Source organism: Eubalaena glacialis, chromosome 1 (genome assembly GCF_028564815.1).
Source record: "Eubalaena glacialis isolate mEubGla1 chromosome 1, mEubGla1.1.hap2.+ XY, whole genome shotgun sequence".
NCBI lineage: Eukaryota > Metazoa > Chordata > Mammalia > Artiodactyla > Balaenidae > Eubalaena > Eubalaena glacialis.
Genome location: NC_083716.1, coordinates 217,762,557 through 217,783,473, shown reverse-complemented (window position 1 = coordinate 217,783,473; position 20,917 = coordinate 217,762,557). Strand labels below are relative to the sequence as shown.

At 34.0% G+C, this 20,917-nt stretch overlaps 1 protein-coding gene and 1 long non-coding RNA gene across 2 annotated transcripts in view; one reads left to right on the top strand and one right to left on the bottom strand.

Moving 5' to 3' along the window:
* Positions 1-20,917, top strand: part of LOC133100531 (uncharacterized) — a 232,872-nt gene that overhangs the window by 155,100 nt on the left and 56,855 nt on the right. The window lies entirely within an intron of this gene.
* VWC2L (von Willebrand factor C domain containing 2 like) overlaps positions 1-20,917 on the bottom strand; it is a 154,891-nt gene that overhangs the window by 111,459 nt on the left and 22,515 nt on the right. Inside the window, exon 2 of the mRNA XM_061204710.1 lies at positions 20,679-20,808. Within this exon, the coding sequence (XP_061060693.1) occupies positions 20,679-20,808 (130 nt within the window). The remainder of the gene's footprint in view (positions 1-20,678; positions 20,809-20,917) is intronic.

The following is a 20,917-nucleotide window of genomic DNA, read 5'->3' as shown; positions in this document are numbered from 1 at the left end:
TTGACTGCATTGGTTACATTGGAGCTAACTGGTCATTCCTGACTCTTTGATAGCATCATTAGCACAAAATGTATGGGGTTTTCTTAGCTTTACCGTATTTTGTGTACTTTTCATCATTGGGTAATTCAGTAGTAAAATGCAATCATTTGATGCTTTGTAATAGTTACAGTAACATAGATGTTTTAAAAATCGTTATATTTTGTACTGAAAATATTTATTAAAATTTTATTTATTTAAAATATTTAAACCAAGATCTGAGAGTGTCTTTCAATAAAAAGAACATGATTCTTTGGTAATACTTTTAAGTCAGAAAAAATTGGATACCTTTAACGAAGTTTAACTTGGTAATATTAAGTTTTTAAAAGCTCATATCTTCAACATCTAAGAAGGGGTTTGTAAGCCACCAAAATAATACAGCTTCTAAAAAGTCCAACAGTTTTATTGCTGAGTCAGCAACCATGTACTCTGGTGGTTTGTCAAATGGAGCAGTTTCCTCTTCTGAGGCTTCCTTCAGATTTCTGAATCTCTGGGCCTCCTTCTCTTCTACTACAAATTCTTGTTCTTAGTGTTTGGCATTAATCTGAGTAACAAAATTACCCACTTTATATTCTTTTCATTTTATCACTTTCATTCTTGCAACATAAATTTTCTTTCCCTGCTGATCTACAGAAAATCTCTTTTAAAATTCTACTAGTCAGCTAAATCTTTTAAGGTGGTAAGTTAGAAATGTTTTAATATCCTCAGCTGGAAAGCACAATTAGATAATCCATTATTAAATGTCCTATTTCTATTTTATGGTAAATGATAACCACAGTACTACGGAAAGTGAAAAGTCCTTGGAATCAGAATCATCTGAATTTGAAAGCTAAATACATCACTTACTGGGTATCTGGCGCATTATTTCACATCCCTAAACCTAATTTCCCTCATTTACATAAGAGGTAAAATAAAAAAAGAGGTAAAACGTCATAATGTGTTATTAAGAATAGAAATAATTTGTGTAAACTATCTAGCAAAATGGCTAAGACGTAGTAGGTACTCATTATTTATTGAGTGACAACCATTTGGCAGTTATTGAGAGGGCAATGGATATTACTATTTTAATTTGTTTAACTATGAATTGCTCAGCACTGTTGTGACAGGTAGAGATTGTACAAGCGTGGGTCTCTGTTGAAAAATACAAGTTATGAAATTAAACTATGCTCTTCCAGTTATGTCCAAGGTAGAGTAATTGAGAAGATTTACACCCCCACTAGAAATCATGAAAAACAAATACAGTATGTGAAACAATCATTTTCAAGACACTGGATATTGGGCAAAGAAGGACAGTTACCCCTGAAAAAAGGGAAGCAAATAAGGGGAGTTCTATGATTGCCCTATGTTTCTGCCTTGGGAGTTTCTAGTTCATGGTGCTGGGTAGTGAAACCCAGGTGACTCCCAGTGTTGAGGAAACAGAGCTAAGGTTTTGTGGAGACCAAGGTACCTTGAGTTTGCAGGACAGAGTACTGGTGAGGGGACAGCTGCCCAGAGACAGAACTCCAGAGACCTGCAGATGGTTTCCCTCAAGCATTCAGCTGAGTACTGGTCAGTGTATGCATGTGAGGAAACTACCCAAGGCAGGGAAAGAACTAATAAGGAGTAGGGCTGGGAAAAGTACCATCCCCACCAGCCAGACTGAAAAATCATATGATTAGCAGGGTATTGAGTCCAGTAGTCAGTAGTTTTTACCTTAGTAGGGAAATAATTAGTCCTGGACTAAGCACTGTTCTGGTCCTGCTGAACAATTCTTAAAAGCCAGATGTAAAAGGAAGAAAATATTTCCAAGTAACTTAACTTTGTACTGCAGCAAATCTCAAAAATATTTATAGAAATGCAAAATGTCCAGCACTTAACAAAGTAAAATTTACAATGTCTGACATTTCAATAACAAGAGAAAGAAAAACGAAAAGGATCTAGAGCTAACACATATTAGAATAAGCAGGAAAAAATAAGTTATAACTTTTTTCCATATATTGAAAAAAAAAAAAAAGTTGAAGCCAGGAATGCAAAACCAAAACCAACAACAAAAAAAATCTACCCTCTAGAGATGAAAAGTACGAAGTGCGAATATACTACATATGGTTATTGTCAGATTAGATAATGCAGAAGAAAAGATTAGTAAGTTTTAAGACGTAACAGTAGAAGCTGTACAAAATGAAAATCAAACAGAATGGAGAATCAGAAAAGGTGAAGAGAGCATGATGTGTGAAACAATTTTTGGCAGCCTAATACATGTTTAATTCGGGTTCCCAAAGGTAGGGGACAGCAAAAAAATATTTGAAGAAATAAAGGCTGAAAATTTTCCAAATTTGGACGAAACTGTAAATCCACAGGAGTTATTGAAGCACAAGCATAAGAAACACTAAGAAAACTATGTCGAGATATATAATAATCACATTGCACAAAAACAGTGGTAAAGAGAAAATCTTAAAAGTGGTGAGGGGGTGGGGTTGGAGGGAAACGTGTTCACAGGAATAAAGATAACAGCTGACAGCTTGTCCGAACAAAAAATGCAAGGGAAAATACAGTGGAGCAACATCTTCAAAGTACTGGGAAAAAAACACCCCAAACTCATCAACCAAGAATTCTATAGACCACTAATGATGATCAGATTGGATTAAAAAGCAACACCCAATCTTATTCTGCTTACAAGAAAAGGACTTCAAAGACTCAGCATCTAACACTAAACAAAAGGAAGCTGGATAAGCTATATTAATGTCAGCACAAAGTAGATTACTGAGCGAAGAATATAAAGGCATGAAGAATGTCATTTAATAAGTAGAAAGAAGTCTGTTTATGAAGAAGTCATAATAAATCCTAAATATTGATACACAAAAGTTTCAAAGTATATGTAACAAAGCTGATAAAACTGCTAGAAGAAATAGACAAGTCCAAGTATAGTCAGAGGTTTCAATACCCCTCTCTCAATAATTAATAGAACAAACTAGACAGAATAGCAATAAGAGTATGAAAGACTTAACACTATTAATCAACTTGGCTTAATTAATAGCTATAGAATCCATACTCAAAAACAGCAGAATATATATTCTTTACAGGCACACATGGAATATTTCCAAGATAGAATGTATTCTTGGCCATAAATCAGGTCTCATTAAAAATTTAAAAAATTGAGTAATAAATACATGTTCTTTCATCTGTGTGAAATTAAGTCTGAAATCAATAACATAGATTCCTGGGAAATATCCAATATTTGGAAACAAATTAACACATTCTAGATAACCTATGATTCAGAGAAAAAATTAAAAAGAACATCAGGAAGTATTCTAAATTTAATAAATGTGTGAACACAACATATGAAAATTGGCAGGTGATGCTGAAGTAGAGCTTGGGGTGTTTATAGAAACCTATATTAGGAAAGGAGAAAGGTATCAAATTTATTATGTCAGATCCTACCTTAAGAAATTAGAAAAAGAAGAGCAAATTAAACCCAAAGTAAGTAGAAGAAAGGAAACAATGAGTAGAACAGATATCAATGAAATATAAGAGAGGAAATATTAGAGAAAATCAATGAACCCCAAAGTTGGTTTTTTGAGAAAATAAAATTGATAAACATTTAACTAGACTAATCAGAAAAAAAGTAGAAAGGATAAATTATCAATATCAGAAATAAGAAAGATGAAATACCTACAGAATTTGAAGATATTAAAGAATTCTAAAGGAATATTAACAATCTTACGATTACAAATTCAGAAACTTAGATGAAATGGTATGTTCCTTGAAGACACAAATTTCCAATGATAACTCAAGATGAAATAACCCAATCACCCTACATCTATTAAATAAATTTGTGTTAAAAACTTTTCCTCAGAGAAACCTGCAGCTCATAAAACTTCATAAGTCATTGGTGAATTCTGCCAAACATATAAGGGAAAATTAGTACTAATTCTACACAAACTTTTCCAGAAAATTAAAAAGAGAGACTATTTTCCTAACTTCTATGTGGTCAGCAATACGTTGATACCCAAACCTAACAAAGACATTATAAGAACAGAAATCTACCGATTAATATGCCTCATAAACTTATATAAAAAAAATTTAAACACAAATTTAGCAAATAAAATCCAACAACATTTAAAAAGGATAGTACTTCATGACCAAATGAAGTTTATCTTAGAAATGGAAGGTTGGCTTAATATTTAAAAATAATCAATGTAATTCACTATATTTATAATTATAAAAGAAAATCACATGATCATCTCTATAGATACTGAAAAACTCTTAACAAAACTCAGTCTCCATCCCTGATAAAATCTCTTGGCAAAGTAGGAATAGAAAGGGAGTTCCTCAGCCTGATATAGACATCTGTGAAATAAACATATTTAATTGGGGAAGACTGAGTTTTATTCCATATCTGGAAAGCACAAGGATATATGGTTTTAGCACTTCTATTCAATACCGTATAAGATATTCTAGCAAGTGTAATAAGATAGAAAAAGAGAACTAAAAGGCATTCAGATTGGTAAGAAAGGAATGGAACTGTCTGTCTTTGCTGGTAACGTGCTTGTCTACGTAGAAATTCCAATGGAATCTACAAAAAAAAAAAAAAAAAACCAACTAGATTTAATAATTGAGTTTAACAATGTTTCAGGATCCAAAATCCATATACAACTATCAATTTTATTTCTATATATTAGCAAATAATAAGATTTAAAAAAATGTATACTAACTACAGTAGCATTAAAAAAATAAAATACTTTGGAATAAAACTGACCAAAACACTGCTGAGAGAAATTAAAGAAATAAATAGACATATCATGTTCATAAATTGGGAGACTCAATACTGATAAAATGTCAATTCTCCTCAAATTGATGTAAAACATTCAACGTAATGCCAATCAAAACAGACTTTTTCTTTTGTAGAAACTGATAAACTGATACTAAAATTCAGGAAGAAATGCAAAGGAACTAGAATAGCCAAAATAACCTTACTGGAACAGAATGGAGAGTTCAGAAATAGATGAAAATGTATATAGGCATAAATAGACAACTGATTTTTAGCAAATGTACAAATACAGTTCAGTGGAGAAAAAACAGTCTTTTTAACAAATGGTATTAAAACAACTGGATATCCATATTAAAAAAAAAAACAAAACTTCAATTCCTTGCATCATATTCACAGTATAATGCAAAATGCATCATCATGCTAAATGTCAAATCTAAAATATTTCTAGAAGAAAACAGGAAAAATACTTTTGACTCTGGGTTAGGCCAAGATTTCTTCAACACTAAAAGCAAAATTTATAAAAGAAAACACTTATAAATTGGAATTTGTCATAATTAAAAACTTTTGCTCTTCAAATGACACTGTTAAGGGGATGAAAAGACATACCACAGACTGGAAGAAAATATTTGCAAATCATATGTCTAATAAAGAACTTGTCTCTAGAACATATAAAGAACTCTGGAAACTCAATAATACAGAAACAAAAACCCAACTTTTAAAAATTGGCAAATGATTTGAACAGACATTTCTCTAAAACAGATATACAGATGGAAAATTAGCATATGAAAAGATGCTCAACATCACTAGGCATTAGAAAAATGCAATTTAAAACCATAATAGAATAATAATACACTTCTATTAGAGTAGCCAAAATTAAACAGGACTGATGATCCCAAGCACTGGTGACAGGTACAGGAATTGGCATTCTCACACATTTTTGATGGAAATTTCAAATAATACAGCCACTCTGAAATAGTTTGGCATTAAAGAAAAAATAGTGAAATATACACATACCATATGATCTAGTATTCCACTTCTAGGTATTTTCACAATAGAAAATAAAGCATATATCCATAAAAAGACTTGTGCGAGAATGTTTGACAGCTTTATTTGTAATAATCAAAAACTGGAAACAGTCCAATGTCCATCAACAAGTGAATGGATAAATTATATGGTGGTATATCTATATAATTGAGTACCATTCGGAAATAAAGAAGGAATGAACTAGGATACATGCTACATGGATGAATTTCAAAATAATCATGCTGAATGAAAGAATTCAGACAAGAGAGTACATATTGAACAATTACATGTATACCAAGTTCTAAGAAATGCAAATTTATGTATAATGACAGCAGAACAGAGGTTGCCTGGGATGGGATGGGGCAGAGAAAAGCTAAAGGGAAGGATTACAAAGGAACATGAGGAAAGTTTTGGGAGTGACAGGTATGGGCACTTTCCCAACTATAATAATAGTTTCACAGGTATACATATGTCAAAACATCAAATTGTCCACTTAAAAAATGTGGAGTTCATTTTATGTCAATTAGACCTTGACACAGCTATTTAAAGGGATTAAAATATTCTTAAATATATTTATGACTTATAAAATGTTAATTGTTATCATAACTTAAATTCAGAAAATAATTTGCTTGAAACAATCACTTCATAGTAGATCAGTATCTCACGTTGCCTTTCCTTTCATTACTGTGCCTTCCTTAGTGACTGTTGCTGCCTTTAAAAATCAGTTGAATTTCATTCTCAATGATCACGGCTTTGTTATTAAGAAATCTCTTTGGGTGTGACCATTCTTGACAGCTTACCTTGAATATCATCTTCCTGGTATGTCCCACCTACATCACTTCTAGGGCCTGGGGGACCTGCCTTTGCCCCTATTGGGGTTTACCATTCCTGGATCCTCTCCAACTCTAAGTCAAAGCCTTGCTTTGACTCCAGGGCATTTTGTGTCTAACCCTTCCTTTCCAGACTTGTCTTACTTCTTGTCCTGGTATAACATTGTCTCCGATACCACTGACTAACAATTATTCACCTTTTACTCCCCTAGCTTCCCCCAACACACACATCCTTTATTTGAAAGAGAACAGACTTCCTAACAGACACCTGTGAAGAAGTCCATGGTTCTCAAACTTTGAGCATCAGAATCACCTAGAAGGCTTGTTAAGGCACAGAATGTTGGGTCCCACTCCCAGAATTTCTGATTCTGTAGATTTGGAATGGGCTCAGAAATGTGCATTTCTGACTAGTTTCTAGATAATGGTGATGTTGCTGGCCCAGGGCTACTTTGAGAACAACTGGTTAGACACTATGGCTTTGAAGTTGGATAGAGCATGGTTCAAATCCCAGCTGTATATCTGACGGTAATTTATATACTTTAGTCTCAGTTTTCTCCCCTGCAATAAATGAAAGCTACTGCTACTCTTAGTAGTTAGGTTAATTATTATTATTAGATCAGTCATTGAGGAAACATATGAAAAAGGCAACTATTTCCCTCAACATGCACCATCAGCAGACATGTCAGTTCATTTCAAACTCCCAGCGTTCATGGCTCCCTCTCTCATCCTAAAGGCACCTGTGTCAGGCGTTCTCTCTTTCTCTGGTCCAGTACCTTCCTAGGGTCTCCCTGTTATCCCGGGTTTACTCTTCCTCACATTTAAACTAACTGGGCCTATGTTTGATGATCTAGTCATCTGATAAACCCAAGAAAAATATATGTAACTTAATTGGTATCATTAATACCTGATGTACTAGCTATTTTTCTCAAGTTTTTAGTGACATTAATTATGAAAATTTTAAAAATAAAAGAAATTATGAGCATGAAAGTATGTACGAATGTGTATGTGGACATGTACGTTGGCGGGCTAGAAGGGGCACTATTTTTGATGGGTTGAACAGTTTTCAGTACATCTCAGATGACATTGCATGGTGGCTGATTACTTCACTGAGCTTAGGGATCTGACTATTGCATTTACTGGGAGTTAAAACAGAATCCAGTTAAGTTTTTTGCCATCCACCTGGCTTGAGAGGCTCGCGTGCCCTCCTCTACACTGCAGTTTTCTTCCTTTGCTGCTGCTTACTGTCATCTATCTCCATTCTTAAAGAAATCATCAAATCAAATCAAAGCGGGTAGGATAAAACAGACACTGAGAATCCCACATCTTAAACACAGGCCATCAGCCCCTAGTGCCCTGCATCTTACCTCTGTTTTAAATCCCAACACAGCAAGTTGGAGTGAGCAGGCTTTTAAGATTTGGATACAACACTGCCAACTATTTTGTTATTTAATGATGTTGGAAACGAACTGAGCTTAGTCTTCCAGAAGGCAGGTGTGTTGCTTTATGGACCTTTCTGCAGAATGCATAAAAGTGATGGGTGAAAGGAGGAGAGGACTCAGGCCTGGCTAGTTACTACCCTGACCAGCAGCAGCATTTATGGCTGCTATTTGCCATCACCTTGTACAAGTGAAGCTAGTGTAAGCAAAATAATTATGCATGCAGGAACTTCCCATTCTCTTTTTCTCAATTGAGGGGCATCCAACCATAAATATGTTTCAAAAGAGGTTTAACGTTTCTGATAGTTTGATTTGAAGCAGCTCAGAGCTACATTTAAACATCAGAGGTCTTACTGCAAGGGCTTCCTACCTCAGCCTCAGCCATCCTTAGAGAGTTTCCCAATCACTATATGCCAGAAAAGATATTGGTTAGCAAGTTTCCTTTGTCCCTGTTTTATGCCATATTTCTGATATCTTTTTCGGTTGCACAGTTTGATTTCTAAAATTAAATATTATCCCCTGCAATCAGTTCTCCCTCTGCCCTAATATCAAGTCCCATTTTCTGACTCTGTTTACCAAATACTGACAAATCACATATTCAGTCAATGCTCGAGGCTTCCTTAACTCGTAAATAGTCCAATCCCTATTGTTAGATGAAATACATCATTGTAGATAATACTGGCTAAAGCATTACATTAATTTTGCACTGAAGTGACTCATACATTACATGCAGTCATTTCTTAAGAAACAGAAGATTTAGGTGTCCCTAGCAAGGTTATAAAGCAGTAAAATATCAAGCTGACTCAGTTTCCCCTGGAAACCAGTCTGTCTCTACTAGATCACCTTGATACACCTCCTATCAATGTATGTACCACTAATCCTAGTGGTAAATTAAAGCAAACTTAATTAGGAAAAAAATCTGATAAGCACCCTCCTTCCCACCACACAATGCCTCCTAAGCTCTCCATTTGAAAGCTCTTCTCTGTGAAATAGAAGACTGAGACTTTTCAAAAGAGAAGCTAAAAGAACTCAAAGAATCAATTTTCTTATTTAATTTTGGCTCTTCCAAAGGCACAATACAGGTGTGCATTCACTCATTTATTCACAAACATATATTTGCACCTACAATGTGTTGTAGGTAGTGGGAATACAACAGTGAACAAAAGAGACAAAAATCTTTGCACGAACTTTGTACTTCTGTGAGCAGGGGAGACAAGCAACTAAATAAGTAAAATATGTACTATTCAGGTGGCAGTAAGTGTGATGGAGAACTAAAAATCAGGGGCCAGGACTGGAAAGTGGTGACTTGGGGTGTTACCTCTCAGCTCATAGCACCATATGGAGATCAGAGTCCCGGGGATGAGGGGTGACCTAGTGGTCCTGGGCTGCTGGTGGGGTCTGAGCTAAGCAGGGAGAAATCAGTCCTAAGTGCCTCAAGCCCGACGATGAGGCTGAGGCTGTGACTGCTGGCCAGGGAGGTGTTAGGATCTTTTCAAGAGGACCCAGAATTTTGGATCCCGTCTTTACCAGTGACGTGGGATGTAGAATCCCAAGAAGTTTGGTCTTATCTGTAAGAAAGGGAATCTGTGCCTCAGAGATGAGTCTGTTAGATGCTCTTGCTTCAGACCTCTGAAACTTCTGAGGAAGATAGAGCAATACCTTCCTCGAGGCCCCCCAGGCTTATCTTGCCCAGTGCTTTTGAAGACATTCAAATTCAAAGCAGATCAGGGAACACAATTTGCATGGCAGCCTTGTTTTGTTTTTGTCTGACTGCACAAGGTTTACATTAGTAATTAGTGAAGGGGAAAAGGGGTGCCAGTGGATGGACGTGGTTTTTCCTGCATCTGAAAAGCCTGAGTTTCTACATGGCAAAGACATGAGGTAAAGGAGGGAATGCAACTTTCTAACGTGCCTACCTCAGGAAGGAGGTTTGGATGAAGGGAAACTCTGCCTTACTTTGTGCCCTCATCATCGGTAGTGACCCATTGGTCTCTGGGTGCCTCTGAGTGCTACACGGATGCCTGGACTGTGTGAGGAAGAGCTTGGGGGTCGTTATGGAGTGGCAGCTCCATAGCCCTGACACGGGCAGCTGTGTTGCTCCCTCAGGGAGGCTCTCCCACGCCAACGACTCAAGCCTCCCTTAGATAAGACTTGGCAAGACCAAATGCCTTGGCTTTCCCGTCAGACCCCACCCCATTCAATTAAATCTTAGAATCAAATCCAACTCCTAAGGATTGTACAAATGAAGCTAGTGTAAGCAAAATAAGTATGCATGCAAGAACTTCCCATTTCCCTTTTCTCATTTGAGGGGCATCCAACTATAAATATGTTAGTGAGCCCAATTGCCCTTTTGCCATCATCCACAGTTCAGAGGTGTTTTATAGAGATTACTGTATACAATCCAGAAGTCAGCACTATTCTATAAAAACATAGTTGAAGAGAGGCTCAAGAATAAGAGAGAAGGTTGGGTTAAGAATAGAAATGCACGGGCAGTTTGGGGAGATGTATTCAACCCTCTGCCAAGCTACTGTTTTTGAACCAGATTATCTGTGAGGTTATCTGAATGTGTAAGAATGAGACATTCAGTACATGTGTGTGCATTACCCTTCTTCGGGGCCCTTAGGCTCCCTTTGGGGTGGTGCGCTGAACATCAAAGTACTACGTGGCACTCGAAGGAGTGAGGTCTACTTCTTAACATGTCTCTTCTCAACTAGCAGTGTGTGCTTTGTGGGAGGACCAGACCCAACATTCTAGATGATTACATAGGGAAAAAATAGTCCCTAAGCATTTTCTATATGTTGAGGAGAAAAAAGAGAAAAGTTCTCATTTTTGCAGATGTTGGCCTTCTTCCCTTCATTTTCTGAAGGACTTGGGGGCCCCGATAATTAAGTAGAGATGCAATTAGCAGGAAATGAATGTGGCATTAATTTTCATTGTGTCAACTTTGTAAAATAATCTTTTTGAAATCTAATTTGCTGATGAATTGAGAGGGAATCCTGTTGGTTTAAGACAACATAAATAAAAATATTTCCTTTCATACTTTGGAGGAAGCTTTATGAAAGCAATAGGAAATTGTGGCTCATTAAAATAGCTATTTATAATTACTCTGTTTTGACATCTACTTTATACGAATATGATAATTCTGACTTTCAGTTATGAAGTCAATGAAATGCAGGCTTTGAAACTGCCCTTCATAGGGTATGCTTTCATCACAAACTATTTCAGGGGCTCTGTAGCCAATGGATATGTGCAAGTGCCAGAAAATTTTTCATCTTCAGTGTGTTTGTTTAATGTCTGTGTTTCATTTGTTACTAATTGTCTCCCTAAGAGGAAATGAGAAAATATCAAATTAAGGTGAAAGACTTGCATCTAATTTTCAAACTTAAAAGTCTGAGTTTGCAAAATAACTTCATGAAAATGTAAATGCATAGATTAAGTGAATATTTTAACAATTACCCTAATAGGTACATAAAATGGGCAATGATGTTTTCCAAATTCTTTGCAAAGAATCTCACAGTTAAAGGATTTGAAAGTCAAGTGGTAGAATTATTAGTTGGTTAATTAATTATGGAGTACAAATTATAACAAGGAATCAGTGCAATTTCTAATAAGTGGCACGTCATTGATTATTAAATCATAAAAATAGAAAAATTTTTACATTATCTTTTTAAAGAATTTTTCTATTTTCTCCTTTAAATAGTAATTTTAAATCACAGGGATGATGCAGATTTGTTGTAGGAAATTTAGAAACTAGGGGCTAGCAAAGGGAAAAAAGGTAAAAATCATTCATTAGCCTACTACTATTCAGAGTTATGTGCCATTAACATTTTGAAGTATTTTCTTCCAGTGTTTTTCTATACATACATTTTCTTTTTAACAAAATTATTTTAAAAATAGTGCTTTCTGGCCTACTAGTTTAATTTAATAATATACTCTGAACATGCATTTTTGTTTGTTTGTTTTTTGTGATGTCCTTAATTTTTTTTCCATGACATCATTTGTAATAATTTTTTAGTAGTTAGTCCATGTAGATATACTATGGTTTTTTAAACAACCTCCTTATTGTCAAATATTTAGGTTTCAGGTTTTCCAAGGTTTTGCTATTATAAACAACTCTGTAATAAATACCTCTCTATATAACATCTTTATATTCTTATCTGATTATTTTTGATCAATTTCTAGAAGCCACATTGCTGGATCAAAGGGCCACACACTTTTACTGCCCTTCAGAGAAGATATATTGGTTTATACTCTCATCAGTAGTGCTTGAGAGTGCCTGTTGCATCTTACCTTTCCAAAGTTAATTTATTAAGAAATTTAAGGATAAAATTATATGTTATCTAATTTGAATTTTAATTTTTCCTTTTATAAATTCTTTGTTTGCATTTATGTTTAGGAAAACCATCCTGATCCTAAGAGTAAGCTAATGTTTACGTTAAAAACAAATCTCTTTATGATCTCATTTTTTAGATTTAGATCTTTAATCCAACTGATAGTTACTTTTGTATAATGGGTAATACAGGAATGTAATTTCACTTTTGTAAAAAATGATTAACCTTTATTTTTAGAATAACACATTCTTTCATCAGATACTTGGATGTCACCTTAATTGTATGCTAAATTGTGATACAAATGTGAATTACTTTCTGATTTTCTGTTCTATTTATCGATTTATTTTTGTTCCACTATCACACTGTTTAAAACTATTATACCTTTACATATTATTTTAATATATCTGGTAGATTGAATTCCCCAAACTTACCAAGTACATTCTTTTTTTTTTTTTTAATTAATTTATTTGTTTATTTTTGGCTGCGTTGGGTCTTCGTTGCTGCGCGGGGGCCTTCTCTAGTTCCTGTGAGCGGGGGCTGCTCTTCGTTGTGGTGCATGTGCTTCTCATTGTGGTGGCTTCTCTTGTTGCGGAGCTCCAGCTCTAGGCGCGTGCGGGCTTCAGTAGCTGTGGCACATGGGCTCAGCAGTTAGCTGTGGTGCACGGGCCTAGCTGCCCCGTGGCCTGTGAGATCTTCCAGGACCAGGGATCGAACCCGCGTCCCCTGCACTGGCAGGCGGATTCCCAACCACTGCGCCACGAGGGAAGCCCACCAAGTACATTCTTTTTCATGTATTTAAATTTTCCAACTTTTGCCAACTTACAGAAGATAATTACATTACGTGGAAATTTTGATAGATTTCCATTTATCATTAGAAAAATAGCATTCTAACAAATTTCAGTTTTCACATTTAGAAATCAGTTATGGCTCCTTACTATTTTAAAAAATAGTTCTTAGTAAGGTTTTGTGACTTTTTAATCTCTCTCTCTCTCTCTATATATATATCCTCCACACATTAATATCTATTTTAATGTTTTTAAGTAGCCTATTATCTGTTGATTCTGAGTAGATTTCTATTAGTTTCACAGTTTTGAGCCATTTGAAGTTAGTTTAAAATATATTATATGAGATGAAAAACATAAAGGTAAATAGAAGCTAATAAAATTATAAATCAATAAAAATATTTGAGTATTTAAAGAAAGAAATTATCTCTTTTTTGACTATCAACTAATAGCATGTTAAAAAGAAATTTATATCTATAGTTATTTTTTACAAATTTTCTGATTATTCTTTATTAGTAGTAAACCTGAAGTACAACATAGAAGATGAACAACATTATTTGTCATTTCACACATCTGTAAATAGAAGTGGAATTGCTGAGATAAAAGATATATGTACTTTAATTTTGACATATATTGTCAAATTTCCTTCCATGGGGATTGTACCAATTCATACATTCACCAGTGATGTGAAAGACTGCCTGTTTTACCACAGGTATCAACAACAAAGTAGATTATTAAATTATAGGATATTTGGCCAATCCATAAGTAAAAAACTGGCATCAAATTTTAATTTGCATTTTCCTTTTAGCAATTTTTTGTATGTTTTAGGAAATTTTGTTTTTTGTGGAGTAACTTTTGAAGTCCTTTGCCCATTTTTAAGATTGAGTTATTGATCTTTTTCCTTATTAATTTCAAAGAGATCTTTATCTATGAGAGACATTAACCCTTTGCGATATAAGATTATTTTTCCCTTAGTTTTTTATTTGTTTACAGTGGTGTTTTGTTTGCTTTGTGGAGATTTTTTGTTTGTTTTTAAAATCTAGCAACTTCAGGATTAAAAATCAAATGTCTAGGTTTTCTTCTTGTACTGTTTGGGAAAATAGCTTATATTTAAATCTTTGTTGAATTGAAAGTTTTCTTGAATTATGAAATAATGTAGGACTTTAAAATTATTTTTTTCAGACAACTATCCAGTTGTCCCAACACCATTTCTTCTACAAATTAACTTTCCCCCATTGATTTGAAATGCTATTTTATCTATCATGTATCAATTTTCACATGTATGTTAGGTCTGTTTATGAAGTTTCTTATATTCCATTGATATCTCTGCATCATGTACCAATGCCACAAATTAATTTTCATAATATACATACCTATACATATATATATAGAGAGAGAGAGAGAGAGCTCTGTATTCTCATTTTGTACTCTGCTATATTACTAAATTTTCGTTATAGCAGTTTTTAGTCTTTTGGCTCCCAATTTTTCTCCTCTGAATTCTTTCTTTTCTAATTATACTAGCTAGTTCATATCTACAATCTGAAATTTTGAATAATAGTGGACAGCCGTGTCTTGTTCCTGACTTTATCAAGAATGCCTTTAATGTGTACCTATTAAGCATGATTCTGTCTTTGGGGCTGAGGTAAATATATTTTATATCCACTTAGTCTTATTTTATCAAGAGTTTTAGTCATCTTTATATATGTGTGTGTATATTTATATAGAAATAATATGATTTTGTCTTGAATTTAGTAAGTAATAGGATAAATTATATTAATATAGAGTTCCTAATTTTGAACTATCTTTGTAAACTCCACTTTGTCAGAATGCACAATTATTTTAACCTACTGCTAAATTCTGTTTGCTAACACAAATATACAATCCCTTTCCCACAGTCTCTGAAAACCCAACGTCTTTTCACAATTTTGATACTAAAACTCAGCTGAGATTAAAACCTGACCTGAGACGATGGGAGACTCTATATTTATTCCATCTCCTTAGTATAATTATCATATATTTTGTGGCAGAAAGGTTCATGTGATTGATTGAAGAATGCTGCTCTAGACCCATTGGGTGATATAATATATGATAGGGGATTTTGTATTTTAATAGATCCCCATTACTTTTTCTTAGTTTGTAATCTTTGGTTTGTATCAGTATTGTACTTCAGAAAAAAACTGTTCTTGTCTCTCCTCTGGAAGAGCTTAAATGACATTAGAATTATCTTTTCTTTAAAGGTTTGGTAAAACCTTTTAACTTATAAAAAATAGTTTTTTGAAAATTCATTCAGTAAAGAGGCCCATGAAATAAAAAGTCAAAGTTCTCTGCTTCTACCTTCTCACTTCTACTCTTTAATTACTCTTCTGATCACTGGATCACTGTTAAAAATTTGGCATGTGTTCTTACAGAACTTTCCCTATGCTACATACAAACATAATAAAGAAGGGTTTAAACAATAAAAAGCAAATTTGTTAGTGAGGTTGAATAATTTTTATATTTTTTGAACATTTGTATTTTGTTTGCGAACTGCCTGTTTGTGTACTTTTCTGCTGTTTTTATTATCAACCTGTAAAGATTTAATATTTTAAAGAGATTAACTCTTGTCTCCCCTACTTTTACCTTCACACTTTTATTCCCTAAAAGTAATCATTGAATCATTGTTAATATTCTATTGTGTATCCACACTTGGCTCTTTTCCTATGTACATATAAATGTAATATCTATCTATTTAAAATTATATATCAGTTAAAAATAAAAATGTCTTACATATCACTTAAAATGTACAAATTATATATAGAACACATTACTATATTATGTATAAAATATTTGTAGTCTACTATACACTCCTTGCTTATTTTACACAGCAGTGAAAAATGTTAGTAGGATCTTTTTAAAGGCTGCAATATATTTTCACTACTCCATTGAAGTACTATTACCTTTCTCTGACCTTTATGCTCTTAAAATGCAGTGGAAATTTAGTGCATGAATGTGGGACAAAGTACAAAAAGTAGAACTGCTGACTTCAAATTTCTTAAAAGTTGTTCCAACATTTTCTCAACTCTTAGTATCTTTGCTGATTTGAGGTATCATCAATCTCAAATTATTATCAATGCAATATTAGTATCTCATTGTTTTAATTTCTATCACCCTGATCCCTTGTGAGGTTAAGTGTATTTTCATATATTTATTAGACATTTGGTTTTCTTCTCTGAATTTTCTTTGTATACCCTTTTCCTATTTTCTTCCCTGTGGAATTATTTTTTTCTCTTATTTATTTCAAGGGGCTCTTTGTATATTATATGTGTCAACACAAAGCAGCGTTTTACCCAAGCACCTTTAGAAGGCGTTGGATGGCTCTAAAGTCCTCTCTCTTATTTGTGCACTTCCCATCACTTTGCTGTCTTCTTTCCATTTACCTTTTGGCTAGTCTATTTCCTTCTTTATTTGTACCACTACTAAACTGGAAGAGAGTAAGGGATATGAAATTAAATATTTGAACAGGGCTTATGACACCTTCAGTTTAGTTGAAAAGGATATGAAAACTCCTCACTTAATGTGCATGGAGGATTTTGTGGGTGGTTCCTCTCTATTTCAATTTTTCATGAAGTGACTTTTTTTCCGAACCATGAATAATGACTGACTATATATTCCAACGAAAACAGAGAACTCACTGATGTACTGACAGATGAAATGTAAAAAAAAATGCAGTTAGTCATTTGGATGATCTAATGATCAAATACTTCACTAGTTAAATGAATGGTCAGTTACCGAATATTTCAAATATTTACATGACACTCCAAAATAGAAATATTTTCTTTAAGTAGGTGCTGTGCTAATCTATTTTTCATATTATAAAAACAAAAAAACATAAAGAATATTAATTCCCATGGAGAGGACTGGAGCTGAAAGATAGGCCAAAGTAACACAATCTTGGAGGAAGAAAAACAATCTAGAAATGTTAGATCTTTCAGGAAAGCATTTGGATTGCTAGCTCATGAAGATGTATAGAGAAGGGAGAAGCAGATGCTTAATAAAATTGTTTAAAACAATAAATTCCTATTTCAATCACCATAATCCTCTCCAAATAAAAAATTACTTTCCTCCTTCTCCTCCTGTTTTGTGTATGCCCAGCCATTCACATCTTTCCTTAACGTTTCTATTGTATTTTATTCAGACTAAATTAATAGACTTTTCTTGGTGCTAAACTAACTTTAATTAAGAATGGAGTATTTTTAATGGCTTGGCTATATTTATTGATAACCACTGGAAAATCTTGCTTGAGGTAACCATTGAGACCAAGAAATTAAAAATTTTCTTTCTTTTTTTTTACATCATTAGAGAAAAATTTTAGAAGTATAAGTCTTTATATTTATTCTTACAAATTATATTATGGAGAATAAAGAGGCTATCATTATTTATCTAGGGATCAGATTACCTTGCACTTTATAATATTAAAAATACTTATTTGTAAGGGAAATTGTTACATTTTTATTGGTAAACTACTGTTTTCTGGGAAAACTTCATATACCTACATATATATCATTGTACTTCCTTTTTTTTTCTTGCTCTAATCTGAGAACAAAGATTTTGATATTAGCTGAATACTGTTTGTGGTAGATTCTATTGCTTTAAACTTTCATTTTATATCTTTAATGTCTCTTGCTCTTGGCAAGTTATAATTCAGGAAGGCGGAAAAATCAACCTTAGTATGAAGAAAGAGTTTGGCAGCCAAGATAGTCTGCATTTGTGCAAACTAAATTTTTTCAACATTTATGAAGATTTAAGAAAATATAGAAAATATTATAGGACTGTTTACAAACTAGGATCTATTGCCTCTACCTTGAATCCTGAGGGTAGATGTTTATCTTCTTGTTGTTTTTTTTTTCAAAATCTAAGAAAATAGTACAATACTTTAAAAATAGTTTACACTATACTGGGCAAATGAATCTTGTCATTTAGAATAAGATAGTCTTATCATGTGTTGGAAATTTAAGAAATTGTTCTAGTTATATTCTGTCAGAGTAAACATCTATTTCCCGCCTGGCTCTTCTGCACATGGGTCATCTGTTTCTGTTTTCTGAACTAAGAATGAGAGTCAGCAAGCATTGGGGCTCAGTCTGTTCACTCAAAAATACTGGTACGTGGTCATAAGGATTCTCCAGCAGTCCTCAATATGCTCTTCTTTGACAATGATTATACTTTACTTTTGGGGCATAAGTGACTAATTAGTGGCATTTAATAATAAAAAAGATAACATGTCATAATGTTATATTAAATTCAGAATTAGTCTTTGGGCTAATTTTAATTCAGGTTAATTTTCCTTATTTAAAAAAGAAAAGAGTTTGCTTGGAAATGGCAAAAGGAAACAGAAGTGGTTGTTTTGTAGTGCTTCATGAACAAAAAATTGGAAAACCTAACTAATATATTTTATTTTCTCAACATATGTTTTTCAGGAATACTAATGGGTTACTAATTAATTACCTAATTAATCGAACAATTAAAGTTCATTCATTATATATTTTTGTACAAAGAGAGTTTCATTCTAGGACAGATTTCTACTCTGGCATGTGACAGAAATAGGATAATCTTGGGTGACATAAAATCCAGTGTAACTAGTTTGTAGTGGCTGATTTAACATTTGACACAGACATCAACTCTGGATATACTATTGGTTTGGGTGGGGAGTACCTAGGATGACGTGGCAGATGCATGTGTAAAACCTGTATTCTAAATATACAGTCTAGCATGCTTTAATTCTCTGAGTATTCTGAGTATGTCCAGATGAGAGTTTTCAACTTTCAGTATAGTTTTGTTTACCCTAAATGTGTAACATAGCCAACCAGGGCCTTCCAGGGAAGACAAGATCCTCAAGGACCTGTTTAGACAGTTGCTTCTAGAAAACAATGGTCTTTAGTCAAAGACTTGTCAATCTTAGTTTTAAAGATTGATTAGGTAGCTGATTTTTTCTTCCTTCTGTCCTTGGAGAAAATGAAAAATAACAGGTGCTCTTCTACTTTAGACTAACGATTCATATACTTTAGGACAGTTAGGTCTCCCTGGAGCCTTCTCTTTTCCAGGACAAATTATGCAAACTCCTTCAGTCTGTCCTCATAGGTCCTATTTTTCAACCATTAAATCATCTAATTTTTCTTCCCTGTATCTTTTCCAGTTTCTTCAATATCCTTTTAAAAATATAAAGTCTTAAATTTGATATCTTTGCATATATTAGATCGGCTTGAACTTCAGGAGGATATTTATCTCCACCTTCTAAGTCAGAGAGATGGGCACTATGACACATGTCAGTTGGATGAGAGGGATAAGAAGAAAAAGAGAAGCCCAGTGTGCAGTAATAGTAGACTCAAGAGATTTACACAATCAGAAATAATAAAAACTGTGCCTGAAGAAATGTCATAAGGGTTCTTTATAAGTCATTTGAGAAGATACCAAAACACTACAAGTATTATAAAAACAATCAGAGTTGCTTGTGTTTTTTCTTTGGCTAAATAACCTGATACCTCTTTTCACAAATTATAATTCTGCAATAGAAAAAGATTAGTAGGTGACCTCACATAATGCCAAATTCTGGACAAAAAAAATGTGTAATAGAGAAGATGAGAGCTGCTAATTCAAGGAAGGGCATAGGGATTCAGCATTACAGTGACCTCAGCTTAATTAAGAGTTAGAACTACTTTTTCAAGCATATATTAATGCCAAGTGGGGGCATTTGTGGAATGTTACACAGGGAAGCTTTATTTTTTGGTTGGTATATGACCAGTAGCAAGAGTGTGATTTTGGCTTTGCTGATATGCTGTCCTGGGTTAATGGCATTGCATTGTCTTCTCTGCAGCCTCACCTGAATTTTGGGTGATTGGCATGCCATAGTCATTTCAACCTCTCCATCCTATGAGGGCCAAAAGGAACCCATAAACTTATAAGCCAAGTTCCCCTCTATAGCAATTACTCTGAGAGCAGGTTTCCATTGTAATAAAAACCTAGAATAAAAGCCCTAAACTTTCTAGTCTTCCTTACTTCAACTTAAGTGTATGAGTAATTGAATTCTGTAATTCTTTGATAACTTTAAGCCTAAAGTCTTATCTATGCCCAAAGCAAAATACCTGGCATTTATCCTACTCTCTATCCTGGGTTATACACTAGGAACTGCTTCATAGCCTCCACAAGAGAGAAATTCAGTCACTATAAAAAGATGGTACTGCGTTCTTTCCAAAATTCTCCATATAGATCAACAAAAAATAATAGGGACCACAACAAAGTCAGCTCATAAGAGCTTTAATTCTCTAGATGGAAAGCTTCACGATTCACCCATTGCTGGCTTATTTTCACTTTAAGATGGGATAAAAATATTAATTGGCCATGCCCACATTGAAAAACCACAGGCAGATCTTAGAGGGCTTTTGCATTGCATGGTGTGCAGTGGTGGAATATCTGTATTTTGCACTAACGCCTCTTTGAAAGCTAATGCAGTACGGTCTTACCATTTTTGCAGACAGGACAACATTGTTCTGGTTCATAGACTGGGTTGACACACTCAGGAACTGCGCAGTCTGCTACAACACAGTGAACTTCATTGCTGGGCTCACAGCGACACCATTCACATGGAGAGGGCTAGGAACAAATCTAAAATTAGCCCCTTTTCTCCTATAACTTAATGCTTGCACATTCATATGCTGTCAGAAGATAAAACATCAGTGTTTATATTGGCTTTACTGTATTA